This window comes from Parambassis ranga, chromosome 15 (assembly GCF_900634625.1).
Source record: "Parambassis ranga chromosome 15, fParRan2.1, whole genome shotgun sequence".
Taxonomy (NCBI): domain Eukaryota; kingdom Metazoa; phylum Chordata; class Actinopteri; family Ambassidae; genus Parambassis; species Parambassis ranga.
Window position 1 is genome coordinate 13,550,464 of NC_041035.1, and position 27,616 is coordinate 13,578,079.

Below are 27,616 nucleotides of genomic sequence, written 5' to 3' on the forward strand. Positions count from 1 at the left end.
TAGTGTTAGGGGTTAGACCTATTTTTACCATATATCGCCACATTTTCTCTTTTGTTAAAGATGTGTTAGCCCATTTCATTTTAATGCTATAACAGTGAAAGGAAGGATCTTTGTGTTGCACATTTGTCTGGTGTTTATCTGCCATATTCATATCTATGATGCATAAGTATGTTTTAAGTTTTCATCAACCAAGAATCCATTGCTGCTACTTTTGATACATGACTGAATTAATCTTGTCTTTTTCCTTCTGCTGAGCTCCCTCTGTTTCCTTTCTTTTTACCCAGCTGTCCTCAAGCAGGAGGGTCTTCTCCCACTCCCACATGAGGTCCGCTCAAGGTTACTTCTTGTTAGAAGAGTTATTCGAACTGCTGAATCGAGAGTTTCTGAATCTGGACTCTGTAAAGTCTTGAAACCATTTGATTGTAACTGACATTTAATGATACTGTGAATACAATTATTGATGGAAAAAGACACAGATGCTTTGGAAGAGTAAACACACATGATCATTCATGCAATTTTTGACTGTAAGTATCAGTATACTCAGTAGAGTTAAATTAAATCTGGAAACTATTGAATATTATCAGAAAATACAAATACTTCTATCTACTACACTCTTTTTATTTAATGCTGGGGGGGGGGCAGACTGCAGTGCTGGAAGGGCTGTTAGATAAGCAACTGGAGTTGTGCCAGAGCTGGTGCAGCTTCTGGGGGAAACCAGCAGGTGGAACACTGTGCCGTCACATTATCAATCAGATGACACTTTATTTGGGCTGACATGGTATAACTGAAGCTGAGACCCTGAAACCTGCAGAGTGAAAATCCATAAACACTGAAAACTACAACAATGTGTGTGTATGTGCATTAAACATAGTAAAGCTCAGTAAATGTCTCAAACTGCATACTTTCCACTGCCTTCCCCCCTTTTCCCAGCAGGATAGCCTAACAAGGAGTGGAATCATGGCCAATCACTGTTTTACTTGGTGACTCACCCATCCAGCAGCAGGATGGCGTTCTTCCGGGGTCGTCCTGCGTTGGGACCGAAGAGGTGAGCTCGATGGTAGTAGCGCACAGACTGTAGCAAGGTCCGCAGTTTGATGTAGTCCTGAGCCAACTGGGTGCTGTTGACTGCACGGCCAACCATGCTGCGGTAGGCATTAGGCTCTGGGAAGAGGAGATGCAGAACACTGAGCCAGAGAGATAAAGTTTATATAAGCAACAGTGGGGAGGTGGCAGAGAATACTGTTGTTGTTGTATTCTGATCTTGCTCTCTTAGAGAGTATCCAACAGCCAGTAGAAAACGGGATAATTGGGCAATTCGCAGTAATACAGACAGATGGACTCGGTGTCAGGGGAATAGTCCAAGCACACAGGGTGGCCTTGCAGTTTCATTAAAACAATGTGAAGGAGCTACTTTCCCCAAAAGGAGAAAACCTAAACTTTTGCAGCCCCACTGCTGTTTAACCACTCGAGATAATATTATCCTGTACCAGGGTGTGTTTGAGCTGCAAGATAAAACTTCCAATATGTCTATTTTGTGCAAGTGTGTGTATATGCCTGTGCTGTTTTCCTGAAAACTATGAGAATATCATTAGAAAATTTCAAAGAATCACCTTTTATTTAACCTATAAATTCACTTTTATTACTTTAGCTACGGTTCAGGTCCTCACTAAAATTTTCACATGGTATAATTAATTGATTTTGCATGCTACTTTCAGGCTTAGTCCACAATAAAAAAATGTTTTATTTGAGTTTTATTGCATATGAAATTAAATGAAAATATCAAGTAACGTGCAGCAGGGTGTTCCTTTCATCCCTGAATGAACCTTGGTGTTTACCCTTGCTGCTACAACCACAGCGTATCTAAACAACACAGTTAATTTGGGGGTTTTTGTTTGTTTGTTTTTTTTTTGACCATCCATTGTTACCAATTTCTGGACAAATCTTTTTGGGAGCCATCCAAATAATGGCAGAAAGTCCTCATACTGCAACAAGGAGTACCCTCCTCTTGTGATGCCAACACATCCCTGGGAACCAAACCCTGCCACCAGACACATCATGAGTTATTAGCTTCAAAGTGTCTGCATAATGCAGAGTTAACCTGCATGCACATGTAATGAGATCCTGGTAACTTATCTCCTTATACCCACAAACTTATTGATGACCCTAAATTATTCATAGGCTGCTATTATTGTTTATACACTATACAGGCTTCTTGGACGAAATAAACTTTTAGGATTACCTGTGATGTTTAAGGTCTTTCAATGATCACATTGAAGGTTGTTGAAATATGTTTTATATGTTAGATGTTTGTTTATATTGTTTATACTATGCATTGCACCAAGGCATCAGAAGGCATCTGACCCACACCTCTTAACATACTGCAAGTCATGACGAACTATTTTCAGCAACAAGATAAAACAAGGAGTCCTGCAACAGGCAGCACCAAGGCCCAGGCCCAGGCCCAGAGCCTTGATCCCAGCATCCTGGAGTCAGTCTGAGATAACATAAAGAGACAGGAGAGACTGAGACAGCCTTAAATCCCCAGAAGAACTGTGACAAATTTCAACTATTAGCAGAGTTTCTTTTGAAAGCACCCTCTTTCACAGACTACAACTACAACTACAGCACAGAAGTAGTTACAAACTGTAGGAAACACATTTTACAAATCTTTAAATATAATATTTATTACCAAATCTGGTATTTTTACTGCACTGACCATTGCCCAGCTCCCAGGAGATGTTGTACTTCTTGCCAGCACTGTACTTCAGCAGGCTCAGGGTGGAGGAGGTGTTCCAGGAGTTGTCTGGGTTCCTGTGCAGCGCGTTGAGCCCCAGGATCAGGTGCAGACCAGCACAGTCGGCAAAGTTGTAGAGTTTGTCTAAAGACCTGGCTGGGAAAAACCCACAAAGCAGTTGTAACTTTGATTCTTTTTATGCATCTGGGGCCATATGACCATAATATGAACATGATGGAAAACATGTGGTTCTGCTGATTCTCGTGCCCCGTTGTTCGATGTATATGTATAGCTCTGAAAACATATCTGTGGTGCTGTCTGTACCACAGCTATGTATATTTGCTATTTTCTTGTCATCCAGTTAAACAGAAGATGAAAAACTGCAGCTTTTTCTTTTGTAAGTATAATGTAAAGCCATGCATCATGCATTTTTTTTATTTAACACTTCTCCTCTTTCAGCTAGGTATTGTTTAAAAACTGCATACCAGACAAACTTCAGCAGGTAGACATTCCTGTTACATCTATACACATTGTGTGACTGTTACGGCAACCATTCTGTAGCGATACTGTTGATAACGTTCTAGAAATGTGCCAACACTGACATATCTATTCTGTGTTTATTCATCATTATTCCTTTATCTCATGATACCCAGTTAAAAACAGTATTGCTGATGTATTCTACAGTCAGTTGGCATTTACCAGGTGCTGAGCTCAGTGCTTGTGTGTCCATATACGACAGCAGAGTTCAGTCCTCAGCAGTGAGAATCCAGACAGACTGATTTTCCCATCATGGACTCCTGTGGCGATGTGCTCCTCAAAGCATCAAGCACAGGATTGTTTTGCTCTGCAGCTGACTGCTCACTCAGGTTTATGTCTGCTGTCTCCATCACAACACATTAGTCTCCCCGTACAGTGATGGGTTAGGGCCTACCACAGATCTTGGCATATGGTGAAAGTACCCAAAGTGTTTGTTTATGTTTTGATGTGTGACTGCAGGCTACTCCTGGATACCTTGGGTTCTTGTTTTGAAATTTAATCTGTTTGGAGTCATTCCATTAAACTAAATATTACCCTGAACTCCGACCCTTACTTCCTAGGTTCAACAGGAACCAGATGAAGACTGTGTCGGTCTGGTTCCTGCTAGAATTTGCCATCAACTCTGGATTTGGCAGCAGCTGAGCTTACCAAATAATAGTTTCATCCAATGTGAAATGAAGACAAAAGCAGAGCAGACTCGGGTGCATGTGAGGTTGTTCTCCTGGATAAGTGTCAAGCTGCTGAAAGCTTCAAGGCTCTTCAGTACTCTTCAGTACTTCAGGACTATATTCTAAAAAGGACACAACCGTCTGACCTTAAGACAAGAACATATGTGAACATTGAACAAAGGTTAAGTCGTGTGCTGAGCTCAAATGTGTTTTTTTTATTCAGCATTTACTGGAAGCCTGTATTTCCAGTACAGCACTGGCTATGTATAATCCAAAGAGCAAATAGAGAGAGCAGAAAGATTGCTCGTTGCACCTGGCATTAATCTGCTTTCCAGCAACAGCAGGACAAAGCCTCAAAACAAAAAAACCGGCAGTAACAATAGTTTTATTCCAGACAGCACTCTTTGGGAGTGCACTTCTCCTGAGTAAACTATCTGTTCTCCATCTCATTAATAAAGACCAATAATGTTATTATCATAACTGCTATTATCATAACTCCTTCCCTCTGTGGCTGAGTCAGAGCGGTGTCTGTTTGCAGCAGCAGAGTTTAGCACAACAGGACAGAGAAAGTAGCGCCAGATGTGGCTGTCAGGATGAGTGATTCCAGGCCTTTCCTTACCTGAGATCTGAGCAGAAGGTGACCAACCTTGCTGCAAGACACTGTGGGCAGGCCTGAACATAAAAGCACCACGAGGCGCAACAAGTGGCTAAAAATACACTTTCTTCTCTGGCAGCATGTACGGTCAAATAAATGTCTAATTGTTTAGGGGTCATGGGAAATTTCACTATTGATTCTCTTAAACTTATTGATGGTCAACACAAAAATAAATACTCTGCAGTGCAGAGTTTCCATTTTGCATGAATTACATTGACCGTTTGTGGCCTTGGGGTAATTTGATGCAAACAATTGTTTGTAACAGTTGATGCTGAAATAATCAAACTGTCAACTGTTTTTGAAATTTATAGTTTTATTTATTTGCAATAAAAAAAAGAGCTAAAAATTCACAAATTCTCTTGGTGAACATCACTGCAAGTGCTTTACAAATAGTCAGTGGTAAATACAGTGGAGAAATATGGCAAGGCAAAAGCCTGATAAGAGCAGGGCACCATGTGCTCCAAAGAGACAAGGGTGGATTTACCTTCCCGATGTCAGGAAATCTGCAGATCAGAGAGACCAAACATGAAAGCGCTCTTATACAGACACCAGAAAGCCCTTCAGCTACAAATCTGTGATCTCAGTCAGAAGAAAGCAATGACATTAGGACACTATGGATCTATGTGAATCACTGATCTGTGTGTGTGCAAGTTGTTACAGCTCACTATCACATCTGTGTGACGCCAAGAAGAAACTTGTTTCAGGATTCAATGATATATGGAGAATTATTGTGAATTTAGGGTGGAATAGCAGAACTTACTGTTTTTGGACTATCACCCTCCCAAAAGGGAACAATACAAATGATCTACTGTTTCACAAACACCGGCATTGATCATTTCTGGCCAACAATCAGGCTAAGATGAGTATGCCTTCACTTCTGTAGCAAATGGTGCACATCCCAGTGACAATGAATAATGTCTTTGAGTCACAGATCATTATTCAGTTTGCTGTTTTTTTAAGCACAGCAAACACTTCAAAAACAATTCCTACATTGTAATATGGTTTAAATGGATTTCAAGATTCTCAATTACACCTAACACAATGAAGGCCTGTGTAAGAGGTCAGACTCTACTCTACTCACTCTCCTACAACCCTCTCTTTTATCTTACAAACAGTTCAGCCAGAAACAAGCAGAACAAACCCAGAAAGCAGTGAACATGCATATGTGTGTATGTGTGTGCGCATGTGACCGTATTTGTGTGTGTGCATCTGTTGGCGTGCCTTTGTGTGTTTGTGTGTAGCGGAAAGAGTGGGGTCTGGATATTGTCAAGCTGTCTATCTGATAGAAAAGCCAGTTCTGTGAAGCAAAGAGGTCGGCAGCATCAGTCAGCGCTATGCCTCATTTCTGCAGCTCTGCATATTCCCTCAAACACTGAGGTACACATACATCTATGTGCACGGGGCTTGTATGGTCTCACACAAACAGTGTTCTCTGCTTTCCCTGCTTTACCAACCACATGAATTCAACACCCATCTGATGTGTCCAATGCAATCACACTTTTCTGTTATGGCACCTTTAATGTGTCACTCTTACCTGAAAGACAGGTGTATGTTGACAGAATAGCTTTAAAATGTGGGTTGTTGATTCACCTTTTAATAACAAAAGGCGCAGTGCTGTTAGTTATTATGTAACAGACCTATTTTGGGGCCCTCGGAACAAACAGCTTAATAATAAGGTTATGAAAAGCAGGTTGAGAGAAGGAAGAAGACACAATGAGTAATGCTGTGTTAGAACAACAGAAGAATAGTTCAACAGACTGCAACTAGAGAAAACACTTGCAAATTAGGAACATGTCTTCATCAATTTCAACAATCCAAATACAATGCAGAGACAACCACTGCAAGCAGTGCAAATGACAATGGAAATAACAACAATAATATGCAAAAGGCTGCAAATAATACAATCAGGATGTTAAACCAAAAAAAACACTTACACTTCAACAAATTTCCAACATCAGGCAGGAACCATTAAACCACAATGGCACTTTTAAGCATGCTTGGAAACTAGAGCTACAACTATGTGTCTGTCCAACTATGCAACTATACACAAAAGCCCTGTAAAGCCGTACAGTTAAACGTTTCAGGTTGGATGCCAATAGCCTGGACACTCACGACAGAACAGTGAATGTCTGTTGATGATGCTGACAAGACAGAGACAGTATCTATCAGTATTTATCTATACCAAGATGGAATTTATCTCAAAGGATTTTATTTGATAGATATAGTGTATTTTTAATGAATATCTAAAATTGAAAGGGAAATGTATTTAAATCTTTACTTATAAATTTGTTTGAAAGTCAAGTTAACACCAATAGCATGTTCTTCATTAATAAAAGGGCTTTGCCAAACTAAATCTGTTCTTAAAGTTAATCTGGGTGAACAAGTTACAGAAAATCTTTGTCACATCTGTGTACTGAAAGGAAATATAGCCTACAGCTATGCAGTGGGAACAAGCAGTGTCTCCTCAAAATCACTTGATTCTTAAAAACAATTATAGTCTTAAACTTCATATACTCCTGGATTCTTCATCATTTATATCTCTGTAGAGAAAATAAAGATCATAGAAAAAAAATTAAGTTTGTTTTTTTGTCTCTTGCTTCATTGAATACAGAAATATAATGACCCGCTGCCAGACGTAGCTTATTGCCATGGCAAACGTCAGTTTGGATGCTCAGTCCCATCAAAGTCTGGAGCACACACACACACACAGACACACACACACACACACAGAAAGACTTGAGTTCTGGCTTGCTTTAAAAGCCAAAACAAAACCGAATTCTCGGGAGACATGTGTAGACAGGAGAGAAGGCTGTTTAGAGAAATTAATTGTGAGTCTTTTTTCCTGTTTATGGATACAATGTGTTTTCCATATCTAAAGATGCACAAGTTTCCAGAGCTCCTAAAATGCACTCTAAGTTTCCACACATGAATGTGATCTTTCAACAGGACCTAATGAGACAATGACCTTAAATTTTTTTTAAATAATAATTTCATACTTTATGAGCCAAAAAGAAGTTTGCATGGAATTACATCATGTTCATTACACCACGTGAAAGAGATGCTTGTAATTTTCTCTGTCAGCTGTAACAACTCGCATTACCACAAGCTGCAAGTGTGCAGTGAAACACACACTAAATCTGCAATGTGAACCCAGCAGGGAAAGCCTGGTGGAAATGGCTACTTTGAGACTGTACATCCATCAAACTGTTCTTAACATGTTGGGGACAATTGTTGATGACAGTGTTTAAGCTTCTACCAGATGGATGAGTAAGTAATCTAGCATTTAACACACACCATGTGCAGGCAAAAACAACCAGCAGGACAAGTCATGAAAGATTAGAAAGTAAACTGCCAGAATATCCAGGAAAACCTAAGTGCGGTGCATTTATCATCAGTGCCTCCACTGTGGCTTCAATCTCCCCTTTCTCCACCAGCTCCAGTGGTTCATCGGGCCACTCTCTGCCTTCTGTTTCTCATTGGACCAGTTTGTCGACTAACCAGATCCTCCGAGGCTGCAGAGCAAGACGCTATGTCTACAGCGAGGTCGTCATTGCCAAATCACAATTATTTCACCAGATAGTGAAAGTTTAAGGGCAGCTATCAATGCAGTTTGATCATTCATCCATATCGGTCAAAGCCGGGCCAGCATACAGTGTGTTTGAATGGTGTATCTGCGACTTATCCTGACGCTAACTTGACACTGTGTGTTAGGGTTGCGCAGAGGGAGAAATGTGGTTCCAATATAGTGCTGCTCCACCAGCATGTTGCACAGAACCCAACGCCTCCATGTTTACACACACACACATACATCTCCACATGGACTCTTCTTTCACTTGAGCAAAACCATTCAGGTCAAACCACTTTTGTATTTTGGAAGAATGCAAGATATGTGGTGGGCACCTGTTTTCAATTCCGTTAGTAGAGGGGGACTGTTATGTGTGTGTGTAAACCAGAAAATATATGTATGTGTGTGTGTGTGTGTGTGTGTGTGTGTGCGAGAGAGAGAGAAAGAGAGAGAGAGATTACCTCAATCTATGAATTTGCTGTGACTAGACTTGTGTGTGGCCCCCTTCTGTGTACCCTGTGTAAGGAGATGCAGAGCAAGTTGACAGGGCTGGTGAGTAAGATGAGTGGTATGTTAACATACACTGTTCTTGATGTTAAGTTACTCAGTTCTGCAGCGGTGTGTGTGTGTGTGTAGGCAACAGGCTGCAGCAGACAACAAATCAAAGACAGAGAAGTGGACAAAATAACATGAACTGTCTTTCATTGGCTTTGGGCCACGTAACACAAACCACTTGTTGGGGGAACAGGGTGTGAGGGAAATGTGTATGGGGTGTGAGTGGTTTTCACATCTGTTTGGCAATGGTTGCTGTCTATCACTCCCTAATGGGAAAAGTACGCTTTTTAAATACTAATGACCTCAATGTGTCTGGCTTGTAAAGAAACAAGGTGTGCGGAAGTGCTGTGTTCCCAGGAGGGAAACATCACTACGTCTGTCCTCTTTTGTTTGCACTGTGGAGCTACCTATAAACCACAACCAAACACCACCAAAAAGAAACTGTGACTGTGAGCCAAACCTGTTCATGATTGATCCCTTCATTACATGCTGACAGGCTCCAACTCCAAGGTTTATCTCTGTCTAGGGCAAACAAATGTCTTAGTCACGATTTTTCCCTGGAAGGTTTAGACCACAGGTCTTTACTATTTTAAAGACCTATTTTAAAGACCTTTATTATTAATTTGACAGCATTAGGCGGTGTGAGGGTGTCTTTTTTTCTTTCAATTTTAGACTTTTCTGATCCTGACAAACTCAACAAATACACATATATACATATCACCAGTGAGACTGGCTGCAGGAGTAGAGCTAATATAAGGACAGGAACAGGCAGATGCAGATAGTCAAAACAACTGTACAATGTGTGATTATATAAATCATAATGACCCTGACCTTTGGCCCCCATAGTCTACTCAGTTCATCCTTGTGTACAAGTAAACATGTAATCTGAAGAAACTCAAAGCACTGCAGAGATATATCACACTCACAAGAACAGGATGGACAAACTAACACAGCAGTACAGAAAATGTGCAGTTTAGGAGCTTCATTAAAAACGTGTGGCAGAAAGTATCGGTAAGTATTTTTAAATCAGCTTTTGGCTAAGATTTGCTGTTGCTTGTTAAAGATAAGGGTGTGAGCACCATACCTGACATTTTTACTACCAGAGATTAGTAACGCCATCACCCCCAAAGATGTCAGTTGTAAAGCTGCCACCTCTTATCTGGCCATCCATCTAGTCACACACCTTTTCCTGATGCCATAATGCTCTGTAATTGCAGGGAAACAAGATGACTCCAGGCAGATAGGGTGAAACTAGTGAAGAAGACTATAGCCCCTGGGTGTGTTGACCCTGAACCATCAAAGAGTTTGGACCAAACACCTACTTAAGCTGCAAACACACAGCAGATTACTGATTACTCAACACGGCACACCTTGAAATCCATCAAGTTCAAAATCTCAAGGCAGAAAAACTAAGAGCAAACAAAACATTTGTTGGGGTGTACAGGACATCTGCTACATTCCCAGTTCAGGAAGGCCATCTTTGATCCTGGGCTGTGTGATGAATGAGGGATATGAAGACCAGATCCTAAGCAGGGCAGCAATGCAAACACACACATAGTATCCCAGACTCTCTTCCACTGCTGCAATAATCACCATAATCACAGCAATCATCCTCGACTCGCAAACTATATGCACACACATTACTTATGCCGGAGGTCCTGTCTTCAGCTAAACATGCAGAGCCAGATTAAACAGTTACTGAATCACCATCCTGCATTACAGCAGTTTTACCGGTAATTTTACATTTATAATATCAGATGCTGGGAAACATTACAAAATGTTTTTTTTATGAACACTACTTTGTACAGTACCAACCACAGTGACCTCATAAACCATTTGTTATTTTACAATTCAAATATAATGACTGATAATTTGCCTAATTACACATGAGTAATGAAGGAAAAAACATATTTTATGAAATATGTATTATTATTCTAGGATAAAACCAGTACAAATATGACCACACATGTGCCAGTGTTCATACAATTATTTTAAAATTATATTCAAACTGACTTGCATAACCAGATGTTCATATTTCATCATTCTAATAATACATTATTCATTTTAAATTAAAAAAAAAATCAACGGTTAAATAAATCCTAGTAAACAGTTGCAAAAGAGTATTCAAAAAAAACATTTTAATGTCTCACATTTGTAAATTATGAATTTAAGTCACGCTCATTTTTCATTTTTGTTGCAGTGGAATAATAAAGTGGTGCTACAGCAGTCTCATGTAAAAACAATAAAGAAGTGCTGCTCCCTTCCAAAATGCTCGTTGGTCCCATCGGAGTTTCTGCAAAGCAGCGCGTTATGACAAACTGTGATGGATATCCCTGCCAGATGTTTATGGAGAAAGAAAATGTGACTTTTTCCAACCATTCACCTTAACTGATATCTCCCCTGGTCTCCAATCATCTTCTCATCAGTCTTGTGCTCGTGCTCAGTTTCCTGATCCTGTCTGTTCAGCACCTAAAGCTGCATTTTAAAAAATGGAACCACTTTCCACCCTCATTTGTTCTTTCCATGTACACTTGGCCAAGGCTTGCCGGCAAGATTTTGATTTGCTATTATAATTATTAATTATTATTATTATCTTTTGTCAATTACTCTGTGTGATGCTTGGGGTTTAGAAAAAATGTGTTTCAGTGGTTTGAAGACTGGCAGCAGTGCTCTCAGCTCATGCAAAAAAACAATGCTGTATGCTAAAATGATTGAAATCAATCATCTGCATACTTTTTGTTTTACAAATAAATACCACTTCATTTACACCCAGTTGTGGGAAAGCTCAAAAAATACATAAATACATCTGTCACACTGTTACTGCAAGTACACACATCTGTGTAAACACTTTTGGTATTCATTTCTTTTATTGATTAGATTTGATTCGACCATTTAGACACCAGTGAATTCAGTTGAAGCCAATTGAAGTAAACCAAAAATTAAGCTTTTAACATGTCCTAACAACAGAACCACACATTTAAACAAAAACAACAACAATGCCCCCTCATTACAACTATGTGATTTTCTCAAAGAGCAGTGATGTGTAATAAACGTGCAAGTCCATTAAAAATCCTTTAGAATTACTATCAAATCATATTTTTTTAATATAAAATGTGCATGATAAATCTGCTTCAAACATGACAAATATCCCAAAGCCTAATGCACAGGGCTTGTTTTAAAACTTTTCTGTGACAATGTTTAATTTGAACTGTTAACTTTAGAGTGCATGATCTTAAAAAGGGATGGATATATATATATATATTTATAAAGCAGGCGATGGTTTCTGTCACCTACTTTCCAGAGCAGAAACACCTGCAGCATCACTTTAACACTGTGATGCTAAAGTCAGAGTCCGCTTTGTTCCCTTGCCTTCTCTGGACCCACAGAAGGGAGCGTGGACTTCAACAAGAGCAAGCCATGCATGAGCCAGGCTATTATTGCTGCGAGTGGGGCATGCTGGCTCAGTCCTACCCTGGGTTTTCTCCTCTGCCAGGGGAAGGACCAGGCCAAGCCAAAGCCAGCCAGACATCTGGTCCTGGTTAGAGGTGTCGGCTCCTGCCATTCACAGCAAAAGTTCAAAACCTCAGGAAAAGATTTCACTTGGCCTCTTCTTGCCTGGGCCACTGTGAGCAGTCCTGTACACTCCCTAAGGGAATGCAGGTCTGAGGAAAATACCACCGAAAATTCAATTCCACTTTGCCTTTCCGTGCTTCACTCCTCTAACCGAGGCAAATTTCATTACACACTTATGGACTTATAAAATTCCTTCAATAACATAGTGCATTGTCCCACAGACCAGGGTTCCTTCAAAATCCCATCGCCTTAGAGTAAAAGGGCTTTAAGGGCAACCAGCTAGAGGAGGCTTTAACACTTGAGAGAGAAGTGGTTGTGAGTCCAGTCAAGTTTTTTTCTTTCATCTATCTTAATTCCTTTACAGCACCATAAACAGTTGTATATTACTGTTAAGAAACAAATTAAATATGCTTTAAATGTGCTGCAGTGCCTAAGTGATGAAAGGCCATAAAATACTTCACATATTTTCTCTGTCATCTTGTAACCATCCATCAGCCGCATCTAATAAAATCCCCAAATAAAAACCAAAAGCTCCAATTACTGGATACTTAGTCCAATTAACAAAAACAGAAACAAAGAGAGAGACTGGCAAATGAGAGAGAAAACAATTTGGTCACACATCTAACATTAAGCTTCCATTACCCCTCTAATGAGCCAATAAAGTTTTCGAAGGTGACTGATCTCAAGTTGTAGCCAAACCGCTATTTGTAAAAATAGGTTAACCATCCTCGCAGCCAAAGCCTAAACTGGCTTCCATATGTGTCCGTCCAAGTTTCTAACATAACATATTTTTTTAAGATTTACAAACAAACAAGAATCCAGGCACTGACAGAAATGTGGGTTCAGCCTTTAAAACTTAATTCAAAGCTCTATCTGACCAAAACACACAGCCCATCATGCTTCTCTCTCATATGGGTATTTTTTTCAACTCTTTATTTTTCAGCTGGAAACAACAAAACAACCACACTGTACTCCATTACTACCAAAAGTTGTTCAGTAATCAGTATCTTTCACAACAAACAAAAATGTAAAACGATCGTCTCTTTCCTGGAACTCTGGATTATGTTGTTTGGATAGCAGAGTTGTTTGTTATTTGGCTGTTTGTTTGACAAAGACTGCAGTGAATCATTGTTTTGGAAGGTAGCTGGGCACCTGTAGGGCGGCCATTTCTAAAAAAAAAATTCAGGATTTTTTTTTTCCCCTCAGGATCTTGCCTTGGCTTTTAATTGTATGATTAAAAACAACAACAACAACAACAAACAACTCGTGCTAATCAGGCTTGGAGATAATAAGGCTTCAGGATCACAGACACTTTCTCACTGGTTAGCAATGTGCTTCTTTTACAGCTGTGCATGATGCTGCATATTCATGTTGCATGTCAGGAATTCAGAAGAATAAATGTGTCAGTTTGTTCAATTTGTCTTAAACTGCCAAAAGGTGAATGTCAGACTGAATAATGTAGATCCTGACCTGAATGCAGAAGCACATCATTATGAGCTGCATTCGAATTAATGAATGCTCTCTATTTTCAGTGCATTCAATTCCATTCTCAGGCAACTCACTCACTGTATATTCTTAAAACCAAGGGATACCGGATAGAAACACAGTACACAGATGACTCTCGATAAGTAATGCGTTTCATGCTCATGAATACAATTTGACTTTTTTAACAAGTAACAGACGGATGTTTTCAGAGCTCTTCACACAGGATAATTAGGAAGTTGCTTCTTCACATCTCCCTCTGAGGCAATTACATGTTGTCGTTTCATGTGAGGGTCAGAGGTCAGAGACGACCAGCAGCGATGCCTCTGGAGAAAGTAGAGCTTTCGTTTCTTTCTTTCAACCCGTCCACAACATGTTTTCTCAATTATTGATTTTTTTTTTCCCCCTCCAAGCGTTTTATAAACAAATTGCAGGTTTGAAGCAGTAAAAATCATCTATTTGAATAGAAACACCGCAGAAACACTTCAAGTATATGGAGTTATTTTTAGAAGTGTGCACTTTTGATGCCACAGTATTAATATGAAACATTCACTGTTTTCCATCTGTGAGTGTCAGAGGTAACCAGGAATTGATGCGAGTTAGTGGGTTGTGAAAGGTTTTTGGAAACACCCTTTTGTTAAATATGTTTTCATAAGAGAGCTTCAGAGATGTTATTTGTGCTCTAAGGCTGTTGGGAAGTCGAACACTTGTGAAGCTACTGAACCCCGGGCACTTACAGGTTTGCTCAACCTTGAAGGCGCAGTTTTAGACCACAGGTGTTGGCTTGGTCGACAGATCCAAACTGCCAAAGCTGGTTGGAATAGTAAATAGACTGGTTCAGAGGAAAAACTAAAGAAACACTCTTTGTTGGTCTCAAATGAGTAGAAAATGTTTTATTCATCTTTAAGTTTTGGTCTTTCTTTGCTCTTTTTACCCCTTCTTTTCTTTTTTCTCCTCATCTGTCCTGTTATTTCATTTCTCACACTTTCCATTCCCCCTTTCCTTCCCTCGCTCTGCTCTCTTAATCTTACTTAGTTCACTCGCGCTCTTGTTTTCTCATTTTGAGGACTGAGAGCTGTGCTGTGAATCTCCAGCTCAGCAGGACACCATGGAGTGATAGATGGCCTCTGACAAGGTCCAACACAATCCAACCAGCCATATGCTCCAAGTCAAAAAAAAAAGAGCAGAATTAAAGAGGATTCACAAGTGGCCAGAAGAGAAACAGGCCAGGCTCTTATGCAAGCAATGTTTTTTGAAGTTTACAGTAATATATTGGGGGGGCCTTTGACACAGTGAGATTAATGTCCCTCGTGTTGCAGGGTGAACACTGGCAGGAAAACTTACACATTTAGAAGAGTGAATTAAAAGATAACAAACACTTGATCAAGATAGAAAACTTAAGTGAAGCTACCATGTTGGATACAAACTAGATAAAGAACAGACTCTTGTGATGTTGATAATGTTAAACTGGGAGGTTCAGGCTTTAGGACATCAGACTGTAAGTGTCCTGTTAGATTCATGCTAACAGTATTAGGGAATAATCTATTCTACAGGAAAAAAATGATCTTTAACTTTGTTAACTTAACAGTGTTGTGTTGATCAGTCATGTTCTCCATCATGGCTTTGCTGTTAACTAGCTAGATTGTCGTGCCTCTTGTACCTTTTTTTCCTGTTCTATGTGTCAACCAGGATTAAGCTCCATTGCCGCCACTAAATCTAACAAACAGAAATGATCTGGAAGGCAAATCATGTAGACAATGCCATCGGATCACCATAAGAGTAAAAGCATAAAATCAGTACTGCATTTAGTCAAATTAAATTAAAAACATAGAAGTTACCTGTGTGTTCATGCTTAATATATGCTGGAGTCTTCTGATCCTTCTTTAACTACAAGGAAAAGAAGATGCCCTCCTGAAGTGCATGCACACACACGTGCCGAAATGCTGCAAGCATTTGTGTGATGCTAATGACTGTGTTAAATTCCAGTGTAAATAGTTGAAAGGAGAAACATTAGCGTAACATTCTTAAACACCAGCTTAAATTACCTCCCTAAACAGTGGTTACAACCTTCAAACCCCTTACTAGCCCCTTAGTCCAGTACAAACTTTACACACAATAAATACATACGGACAGGCGTACACACACACGCACACACATGTGCGTGCACACACACAGTGCAATCTCATAAATAATGGACGACAGCCTAAGAGTCAAATTAAGGAAATAAAATGTGTCTCGCTGGTAATGAAGGAGGCATGTTTCCCCTCAGGATAACAACTTCATCTGGACCCGAACAGAGCAGACACACACACACACTGAAGAAGTACCAGTGTTGCAGCTACAGGTCCATCCCACTGGTACACCCTGACTTAGAGAAGTGAAGAACACAGTGCCCTGATTTGAAATCTGACACAAAACGTATGTTTTCTAGAGTTCTGAGGGAAAATGTGGAGGTTGGATGTCATGGCAAACAATCATAGGAGAGGAAGGACTGCTTTCAAACATTTCCCATGCATCAGGCTATTAAAATGACATTCGTTTGCAGGTTGCTGGCACTTGTCTTGAGGCATATTGCAAGCACATGGAATTACACGTTATGTCCATCCATGATTTAAACACTAGGTATTCCTCCGATCGAGGCAAAACAGACATTTCTGGATCTGTGCAGGCCATGTGGAAAGAGTGAAGTAAAAACAACGGCGGAAAGATGGCAATCAAGAGTTTGTCACGCTGAGCTTACATCACTGCTGATAATTGTAAACTGACAGCTACAACTGGAAAAAAGCAGAGTATAAATTCAGCCAAATGCACATAAAATGTAAAAATAAAAGGTCATGTGATGTTATATTTAGTGGTGTTCTAACAGAGCTCTTTTGTCTGAAGATACCAGGCCTCCATGTGTGAAACTCTACAATGTTGTGCCGCAGGGCCAAATTCTGGATCCAAACCTTTTCGCTGTGTACATGAACATGAGTAAATCTAATCATAGAAGCTATTTAAAGAATGCACGTCATTAGAGATGCACTTTAAATGACATGACTTTAAACACTACTGCGCTAAAAAGTTGCACATGGTGCTGAGAGGACAAATGCAGTGAACTAAATCCTCGGAAACCACAAATGTATGAAGCCTTAGGTGCATCTGCAGAGAGAGCTGTTTCAAACAGACATCGACTGATAATGCAATTAATAACATCCATTAGATTTTTAATTTGTTCATTCCGATGGTGATATGGATGTCTCTTTTTCAGTTTGTTGTGTAGCTGCCAGGCTGATGATTGTCAGACTGCTATTGGTTTCAGTGTTCCAAGAAACCACCACATTCCACGATTACAATTTGTCCATCCCAGCTTGGTCTGGTTCTAATGAATCAGAATCAGTGTGTGATCATTGTCAGCATTGTTTAACAAAATACCACAAATAATCTCTCATGAAAACCAGAATGTATTCTGACTTGGAATCACATTTCAATGTTAATTTAGAGAATATTCATTCAAAAAGATTGATAGATTTCTTTACTGCTTGTATCAGCATTATTTTGAGTATTGTTTTTTCTGTTATTAATTTCTGACAAACATGCAGAAAAATGTTTTAAAAAAGAAAACATCCATACAAAATACTTGGAAGTGCATTTACTGAAGCAGCATTTACATGGAAAATAATTAAGTTATCGTAAATATTACTAGACTATTAATTTTATGGCACATTATTACAGGGAAAAGCCAGGGACACAGAAACTTCTGTTAAACAGCTCATAGTTTGAAACCACTGCTCAAGGTCACTCTATGTATTTGATGATGTTCCAACTCTTAATGTATTTGTATAAAAACACTGCGCTCTTGACTCGCCTCAGTTGTTGGCAGGACAGCGCTGCAGGTTTCCAGCTTCTCTTCTTTTAATAGTACAATAAAGCAAACAGTCTGGCAATCCGTAATGTGTAAAAACATACACACAACCTCTAATGTTCTTTGTTTTACCCCTGGTCAGTCCAAGATCCACAATGGCTGCTCATATCCAATAATATCATTACGGCTATCAACAAATCAAAGCAGATTATATTCATTCTCCTGCCGACATGGCAACTGGCTGCACTGTAGTGTTACAGTGTGAAACTTGGCAGGAGAAACTCTCATAAATCTGCATTCAGAAATGAAGTGGAGACGGACCGGTGCTGAAGTAGCCGCAACGCCAAACACTGAAACCATCCCAACGTGCGCCCTGTGTGCTCAGAAACATTTCAAGTTTCAACATGAGATTAAAAAAAAAGCCTGGATGAAAGGCTGGGAGGAGTCGTGTAGCAGAACTAATAGGAAGGATGGAGCACGTTTCCCACTGATGCAAGAAAATATGGTTCGATTTTCAAATGACTAAAAACACAAAGTTATAACCAGAGGCGCTCTAGGCAGCTGTGCCCGTTTGTTTTGAAGCCGCTCACAGATGTTCGCAGTGAATTCTCTGTTCTGTGCCTGCTGCTAATGTTTGTCTTTCCAGATTTTTAACCTTCTGCCGTCCTGTTTAATGACTCATCATGCTTATTCCCGGGGACATGAACCAGTCCTCTCCGCTGCTAGTCAGCTTTGCACACTGAAATTTTAATAATTAGACTGAGTGCTCACAAAAGAGATCTAGATTTTGCATCAAATACATCAGTTACAGTGTCACATAAAGCACAACAGCAGGAGCGCCTGGCAGTGTCTGCTTTCTATACAAATTCTATGAATACTGCATAATTCTGGAAAGCCCATTCATTCTGTGATTTCTTCATGTTTTCCAAACATTTCAATCTCAGCCATACAATAGCAATATCAATCCATAGAAATGCAGTGGAAGTACTCAAAGCTGAGAAAGAAAACCTGGTATCAGAACGTCTCATATTTTGTAGCCTCTTCTTCCATTGAAAAAAAAATGGTTGTGCTGCACGTGTGCATTTGTTCTGAATGAATGGCAGCATTAATCTTCTTTCACACTCCTTATGTGTTTTCTATAGCGTCATTCTTCTCATGTTTCCTCTCGGTGTAGCCCTGCTGCTCTCACTAAGAGGCTTCTGCTGCGCCTCTGTGTCAGTTCAAAGAGAGGGGCTCAGGTATTAGTGTCTGATGTACTCTCAGCAATGTTTGCTTAAACTTAACAACTGATTAGACACCATAAACATTCGTGTCACCCGATACTATGCATGTGAGATCAGCCTAAAGAGAGGAGAAGTCATGATGTCAGGCTGCAAACCATCTGACTGATCACAAAGCCAGCTTTTGACTCATCGCATATTAAAATAATGTTTAGTGTGACGCCTCCAACTAAAACCTGGTTATATATATTGAATAGTCTGTGCTCTGAGGCTACATTTATATGCATAAATCCAAAAAATGTCCAAGTGTTTCAACTTTTTGAGTAATTTTTTAAACTATATACTATATACAAACCATAGCAACCAACTAAATTCAGATTATTAAAGAACCCCACACTAATAATACATTCATGCCATTCTCACTTTACAAAATGTGCTCTCCTTAAACGTGGTTACATCCAGTGAAAAATTAGCTTTGTGTCTTTAATAAGTTCATTTAAAAAAAGAGATGTCTTCATAAACCTCATCTCAAGTGACCTCTCTACCCAGCGTCCCCCTCCTCCCCTACAGAAACTGTTTTCATCCAAAACATTAAATAACTGGCCAAACAGCAACAAGATGTATGCACATACCAATGTTTATCCATCACTGTGCAGGCATGATGATGCCCTGTTAGTGCAGCCATTTTCAGCTAGACACATAAACACACTCTGTCTTTTGCTCCAACTGATTAAATGATGTATTCTTTTCATTTGTGTGCAACGTTTTCCTATCTCTGAAAAATCAAAGAAAACACTGAAATCCTTGATACTTCCAAAAGAAACAGCAAAACAACTTTGCTATTCACTGACTCACATGCAGACCTTATAACTGATAACATCCTATGTTTGACTCTTGCTTCTCTAGTTTCTCTGCTGTGCAAAGATTTTCTTTTTGTCCGTGTTCGTAAATATTGATCAGCCGGTCTTGGACGACAAGAATAACACAGTATAAGAATTTCCAAAATTGAGTTGTGTTGATCCCTTGAGCCATAAACACACGAACGAGGCCTTTGAGGTCACAAGTTGAACGGACTGACTGCCTCATTTTCTGAAGCGTCAAATAAACACGGGTCCCTCACATGAAGTCACAATATACAAAACTAAACTAACAGTAAACATAAGAGAGAAAATTAGGGAGCGCTGTGGAGCAAAAGAGATGGATGGAGGGAAGACAGAGAGAGAGAGAGGAAAAATGAGGAAGTGATCCCTGATGGAGGGACACACTCCAGCAGAGAGACATGAAATGACGCTTGCCATGACCTCGTCTGAGGTCGGGGTAATTTCTCAACTTAATTCCCCTGCTGTATGTGTGTGTGCATGTTAACTCGGAGTGGCCCCATTACTGATAGCTCTAACAAGCCTGGGTCAAAGGTCAGACAGTGGTGAGTGGAAAAGGATGGAGTGAGACTGTCAGAGGCCCTTCAAACACCACCTGCTTTCACACACACACACAGTGAACGTTGACTAATTGTTACCAGACCATATTTTAACACATCCTCGGTGCCTCTGTACTCTAGTTTTTGCACAGATTCTACTTTACACAACTTACTAATGAGACAATAACATGTCCACATGTTCAATCAGTGTTTATTATGCTGACTGATTTCCCCACTGTAGCACTCACTATATATTAAATTCCAATTCTTCTACCATAATAAAAAGAAAACAGCAGCTCCACATTGACAAACAACATTTTTGAAAAATGTCCTTTAGACCTTTAAACAATATTTTCCATAGCCAGACCTGTAGCTTGTGTCTGTGGCTGGAAGAATAAGAACTCTTATTTCACAGTAAATCATCTCTGAGTAAATAAAGTCCTTTTGCTTGGCTTTGTCCCCTCCACAGCACCTGCTCAGGAACAGCATGGAGCCACTCTCAACTCCACTTCTACCCTTTAATGGAAACCATCACACCGGGACATCAGATTAAAAAACAATAAAAAAATCTTCCACAGGGTCCTAATCAATCTGCAAAATGATTCACAAAATGTCTAGAATGTAGGAAAATAACATTTAGCTGTGATTTATTTTTACCATAAGTTACTGCACCAATATTTTCAAATTATATTTTATCTTATTCCCACCTGCAAAACGGATTGTAAAGAAATTTCAGGCATTTAACCAAAGCAATGACAGTCTTCAAACAACAGAAGAATAGGCTTAAAAGCATTGCACATAATTTATTATCAGTAAATCTCTAGCCGTGTTTATTTTAACTTGACTATCACAGAGAGGTGACCGGTTACCTCTGTTGGCCTCCGTGCTGCTGCTGCTGCTGCTGCTCAGCAAAGTGAGCGAGCGGTCACATCCTCTTTGTTACAGGAAGCAGCGGGGTTTATGGGAAATGTGGTCTTAATTTTGAGGAACATTAGCACTGTACCACATGTGTGAGACAGAGGCTAGTTGTCCTGATTGTGGTTTTATTAGTTATTTTTCTCGAGAGACAACAATTCACATAATAACAGTGTGACGATGCAGAGAAGGGGAAATATGAAAACAACATCAGGTTATCATTATAAGACTGTTGTGGTACGGCAGAGGTTCAGCCTAAAGTTGCTGAATGAATTAAGCAGTGACATCTACATTACTGATCCTGGAGTGCATGCTGTTTCTGTTCATGTAAACAATGTGTAACAATAACAAAATACATCATTATTATGCCCAATTTATAACTAATGGAAACTGCAATGTTTAATATAGATATCTGAATATGCCCTTGAGTTTCTAGAGTGACAAAATCAAAGGCTGGAAGGCCAAACAGTCTTTTAGCATAGTTGCAACACAACAAAATTAATGATAGGGTGCTTCAGTACACGACTCCTGACCCGAACTTGTGAACTGACCCCTCAAATGAGTTGGTCCAAATTCTTCTTCTATGTATTTGCCTACTTTGATAAATGCAATGAGGCCATGTTTTGACTGTTGCACTTGAGACTATTTGAAAATACGCAGCTGATATGTTGTTCAATTCTTCCTCAATCACTCACACAGCAGCACACAGAGCGGGACCGTCTGCATAAGTGAAAAATACACTCCTGGTTCTGTGTGTGCAAAAATATTAGTGATACATCCAATTGGGTTCACTTGAGGTGGATTTGGATGCTTTGTTTTAAGTAATACATCAATGTCTCTTCACTGCGGATGACCCAATATTTCATGTCACTGCTGTGTCATCTAAACCTTAAAACACTGAAAGGCTTTGTAAGGATGACTTTGGCTGCCATAAGCAGTAAATTAATCTATTCTCTGTGACTGAATCATTGCAGTGCAAAATTACTTTTCCACAAGCTCTCTGGCTTTCAGGACTCACTTTCTGGGTGGTTCTTTGTTTTGGATTAAAAAATAAAAACACTCCCCACCCACTGACTTTTCAAGACGCTAAAGAGGATGAAGTGTTTCTGTTTGAGAAGGCAGTTAAGACTTCCATATTTTTTTTCTATAGTTGTTGCTCCAATTTATGTTTAACAGGGGAATTTGTGTTTTTTAACGCTGTTCCTTATGTTTTCTCCATAAAGTCCAAAGTATTTTTTTTTATTTTTTGAACCATTCAAACTGAAATGTTGAATTTACAGCTCTGTAAAACAATACAAAGACGATCCCAAATACACAATACCAGTTCCATCTTTTTCTTATTTCTCATTTATGTTGTTCTCCTGCAAACCCTCATTTCCATTCCAGTCAATCACAATAACAGATAGGAAGAGCAGCCCACCCAAAATCAGGACTCCAGAGTTCCTTCTGCGGTCAGGTCGAGTTAACTGTAACCAGTGAAACTGTCAGTCCTCTGTTTACCAGCCTCTGCTGCTGCACCCCTTCTATCCATCCCCACATTCCTCCATTGCAAATTACATTTGTCATTCTGAAAGCTGATGGTTTACACTGGCGTGCTTTGAACTTTGTGCGACTGCATGTAGTCATGTTCAGTACACAAGTCAAGAAAATATATCAGGATATGAGAAGGTACTAAAAAAGACTGATAGAGAGAGAGAGTGTGTGTGTGTCTGATCTCCTACCTGTTATTGTAATGTTGCTGTAGATGTTGGACAGCTGCTCCTTCAGCAGGACGAGCTGTGTGGTGGCGGCCTTCTCCCTCTGCAGCTCCAGCATTATGTCGGGGTGGTTGGCCACTTTGCAGCCCTTCTGTTTGTCCAACGCAATGTCACTGCGCACTATATCTGCAACCCAACACAACAACAACAACAACAACACAAGATTTGTCACGGATTGAGCACACATACGTCTCAAAAACATTTGATTTCACGTGGGATCAAGTGTGTGTTTAAGTCAGATGAGAAAATGTGGAAATTCTACTTTGCCTTTATGCGGTTTTCTGTTTTCATTTTTAGGCTAAGCTGATTAAAGAGGTGTTATCTTGGTGCATGAAGGCACAGGTAAACTGTAATATTTTTGTTTTAGTGCACACAATTTAATGAGCTGAGATTAAATATCAGAAGCTATTAGCTAAACAAAAGCTTAAGAGTGTGTTACAGGTAACTGCGCAAAAGCCAAAAGAGTTTTCTAAACGCCATAGTTTATATTCGTTTAGTGGCGTCTTTAAAAACTGGTAGTTTAGTGGCTCTTAGAAATGAATAGCGGTGCGTAAAAATAAACAAACTACCAAACCGTCCGAAGAAAGAAAGATTCTACACAAAATTTCACTCACAGAGAAGAAAAACACGGACACGGCAGACAACTGGCGCCTACACATCTTCAATAACAAGCACACGGAGGAGAGAAGCAGAGCAGGAGCGTGGAAACTCACCGTCCTCGTAGTTCTTCAGGTAGTAGTCTGGTCCGGGTCCTCGGAACTTCGCCAGGTTCTTCTGGTTGTTGAACTGCAGGAAGTCGGTCCTCTTGCCCCCAAACCGCAGGAAGGCAGGCGAGAGGCCGCGCGCCAGGGTCACGAGCCGCTTGGAGCTGCGCAGACACAGAAACACAAGTTACCGCCTGCGCATCCAGCTCTGAGGCGCACACGTCCTCCTGCTCGCTTCATATTTTTATTCCCCAATATTTAAAAAATAACGTTAAAAAGACTGAAACAAAATTAAGTGTTCTTTTTTTGTGCAGTCAGCATTGAACTCGCCGCGGGACATCTGTCCACTTTTTTTCCCCTCAGCAGGCCCAAATCTAGGGTGCTGGAAGACGGTGCAGCAGGTAAGACAGGACTGTACCCTGAAGAGGTTAGGGTTAAAACAGCAGGCTGTGAAAGGTGTGGACTCCACTTTTTTAAATTGACTTACAGATATACAGTGAGCAGTAAGTTGGATATCAATAAAAACGCCGAGTCTTTGTGTCTACGGCTCGGCAGAATATATATTTAATATCAGTTTTTATACAGGCTTATAAATGTGTGTAATATTCAGTGCTCATAATGTTCCCATAATTCCATTGTGAATCAGATTTTTTTTTCATTGCAGGCGACGTGGCACTCGGCTTCAGCACTAAATGACGAAGGATCCATGAAGTGACGGTCAGCAGGCCCTGGAGAAGGAGCCGCTCCTGGTTCTAGTTTTTTACTTAACACAACATTTAACAATAAATAACTAGAAAAGGAAACAGTTTTAAAATTGTGCAAAGCGTGAGCTCCGTCTAAAGAAATGACCTGTGGTAAAACTGAAATTAAAATGTTTTCATATATTTACTTTTAGATGTTAAAGTGTAGAGCTCTCTTAATTATGTCAGTAGCTTAAATACCGTTTCTGATGAATTTGAAACTTTCTGATATTATTGCATCCGCCCTAACTCTTAAGTCACACAGTGCTGAGTCAAATATGGGAGTAAGTGCTCATGATAATAAGTTTTGATTATTTATAAATGTTAGTTTTTATAATGTCCTGATAATGCAACAGTGGCACCGGATATAGATTCAGACTGTTCGGTTCAGTCACAGAAATCATTAAAGGTCACAGAAAAATGTCTCCATTTGAACAAATAGGGAGTGTGTAATATAGCATTTGTAGATATTTATAAAATGAATAAATAAAGTCTCAAGCTAGACTTATTTTCTCATGTAATGGACATTTTCCAACAAATTAATAAACATGTTTTTATCTATCTTGATATAAATGTATCTATATACAGTGCAAACTAGTCTAACATCAACAAGCCCCACGTGGATAGACTTTGAAGTAACTTTACTCTCAGCTCATCTGATTCGCTCTGAACTTTGCCATCCTCAGCCAAAATCACTGAGGAGCAATGGACCTCTCAGCTCCACGAGTGAGGAGGAAACGTGCTGGAGAACCCCATGGCAACTCAGGCAACGTGGCTGTGTGCGTAATGAATAAAAGAACCATCAAACATTTCCGAGGCGGATAGCCAAACAGATCGATGTTGATGGTGAGACGACAAGGTACCTCAGAAAGTCCAGCCAGCCGTCTTTAATGATCGAGGGGTCCAGCTGCAACGAAAGGAAGTTGTCGTTGAGGACTCTTATCGGGCTGCGGGTGTTGACATCCAGGAGAATCAATGTTCTCTCCATAAAACCCGGTCTCTTCCCACCGGCTGCAGGTCTCTGGTACGTAGAGGAGGCAGAAGAAGAAGAGGAATAGGAGGAAGAGAGCACCGACTGCACCACCAAAGTAATCAAAGATGCCAGCCACAAGGAGGACCATGGGAATACGCACGGTGGCGATTTGGGCATCTTCTTGGTTTGGAGAGCAGATGGATCACTGCGCGTAATGAGGCTTAAAGGTGGGAAGAGAGGAGTCAAATATTACTCAAACTCTGTTGCAGCGAAGTTCGATGGCGGTTCTTTACCTCAGTCTGATCGATCTGGATCTGTCTTCCTGTCTAGCTGTCTCACCCCCTTTGCCCCCCGCCCCTCTGAGTATTTTGGGAGCTGCACACAAGAGCGCACGCCCCGAGCCAGCCTTCCCGTTTGTAAGAGCCAGAAGCTGGGAGGAGGAGAGGAGGCAGCACCGCCCCTCTAAGGTTCTCAGAGGTAGGCTCTGATTATAAAAAGTAGTTTTCATGGCTTAAAGGTTAACAATTTAGTCTTAATAGGCGAGGATCCAGCGTCCTCTAAATGTTGACAATGTTCTGATTAAATGATTATTTTCTAGAATTGTGTTTGAAATTGTTCAACAGTCGAATGTACTTTTGAAATTTAAGCAAAGGCTAAGATACGCACATTTATGTCAGGTCTGATAAAAGGTGATATGAAGGCTTAAAAAAAACAGAAATAATATAAAGCTAACGATCATTGATTTATAGAGAGGTTGGTGTGAAATGGTTTCCTCTTTCTTTCTTTCTTTCCTTCTTTCTTTCTGTTAAAGGGGAGCTTTTCTTTGCCACTGTCTGCTTGCTTAGGGGTTCAGGCTCTGGGTCTCTGTAAAGCACCTATAGAGACAATTTTGCTTGTAAAAGGTGCTACATAAATAAAACTGAATTGCGCAAACGCAGCATGTAAAAAGAGAATACATGATTGAGCTGTAGAGTCATTACAGACTGTCCAAAAGTCTGTCTGGGGATGCAGCTGAGGTTAAAGTCACTTAAACTGTGTGATCCACCTTACACTCCTTTAAACTCATGTTGTCAGCTGCGCAACACGCTCAGAAATGACCACTTGAGATCACAGCTGTCTGAAGGTCACAGTTGCCTATTTTCCCAACTGCACATTGTAAATTAAATGTTCCGAGAGAAAATTGATGATATTAGGACTACAAGAATCTCCAGGCTGCGGTTCAAGAGAACAAAAGTACTACTTCAAAACAAGAACAGATACAATCTTGTCAACAGCATATTTTATGTTCATTGTTGAGGCTTATTTTGACAAATAACTGATTGATTGCACATTTTTAAGATGACATTTGGAGATGGCAAAATGAATATTTGGCCCTTTATCAGAAACATTCAAAACCAATTTGGGATTTAAGTTCCTACACATGGAACTCACCTATAAAGTCTTTATATGACTTTTCGGTCCAGATGTTCGTGGGGCACTGGTGCGCAAAAACACGCCAAACAAAGTGCAGTCTTGTGATTTCTCCAGGGCGCAGTGCGCCAGACTCTCCTCGGGCGGTCAGTGTAGCGAGGTGGTCGTTTAAGGTCACGGGTGTCTCACAGATGAGCAGCAAACAGGATGATGGAAAATGAGTCAAGTGAAGCCTGGTTTAATGTCTTTTATCCAGGCCTACAACACCTACTCACGAAGGACACACACAGAATTATCCGAGGTGCCTGAAGTCACTGCGAGGTGCTTTTTAAAGGACAAATTGTTCTGGCACATAAACCTGCGTCACTCCTTTGGAAGAAACGGCACTGTGTTATTACACAAAGATGGAACAGACAGGATTTTTCCTTTTCGGCCTGTCTGCGAAGAAATCCAGCAGAGAACTAAAAGTCTGTTTCCATGTTGTCATTTTGGCACATCTACACATCACAGTTAACATGTTTCCAAAAGGACCAACAGTTATAACCAAAGATTTTGTGCTTGGGGAAAGATATTTAGCTTTAATGAAGTTAGCTCTAATGAGTGTATTTATGGGTGATGAGGTCTTGAATTGACTTTAAACTGCATTTGAAGATATGTAGCATGTCACTTTTGAACAAGCAAAAACGAAACATCTTTACTTTTGTACTATTTTGAACAGGAAATGACCTGTGTGCAGAGTCTATTTCTGTACTCTGTCGGTCTCCACTGATTTGATGAATGTTCACTTGTATTTGACTCCTTTACAAATCGACAGTGATGGAAAAGTTTTTTTAGTAATTTCTTTTCTTGTTTTTGGGCAGTTTCAGA

The 27,616-nt window shown here is 40.1% G+C and overlaps 1 protein-coding gene across 1 annotated transcript in view; it reads right to left on the reverse strand.

Moving 5' to 3' along the window:
- Positions 1–25,668, reverse strand: part of hpse2 (heparanase 2) — a 43,531-nt gene extending 17,863 nt beyond the window's left edge. Inside the window, exons 1-6 of the mRNA XM_028423417.1 lie at positions 25,633–25,668; positions 25,230–25,559; positions 23,636–23,790; positions 22,887–23,048; positions 2,717–2,890; positions 990–1,161 (exon numbers count right to left, since the gene is read on the reverse strand). Of these exons, the coding sequence (XP_028279218.1) occupies positions 990–1,161; positions 2,717–2,890; positions 22,887–23,048; positions 23,636–23,790; positions 25,230–25,516 (950 nt within the window). The 5' untranslated portion in view covers positions 25,517–25,559; positions 25,633–25,668. The remainder of the gene's footprint in view (positions 1–989; positions 1,162–2,716; positions 2,891–22,886; positions 23,049–23,635; positions 23,791–25,229; positions 25,560–25,632) is intronic.
- Positions 25,669–27,616: the final 1,948 nt, after the last annotated feature.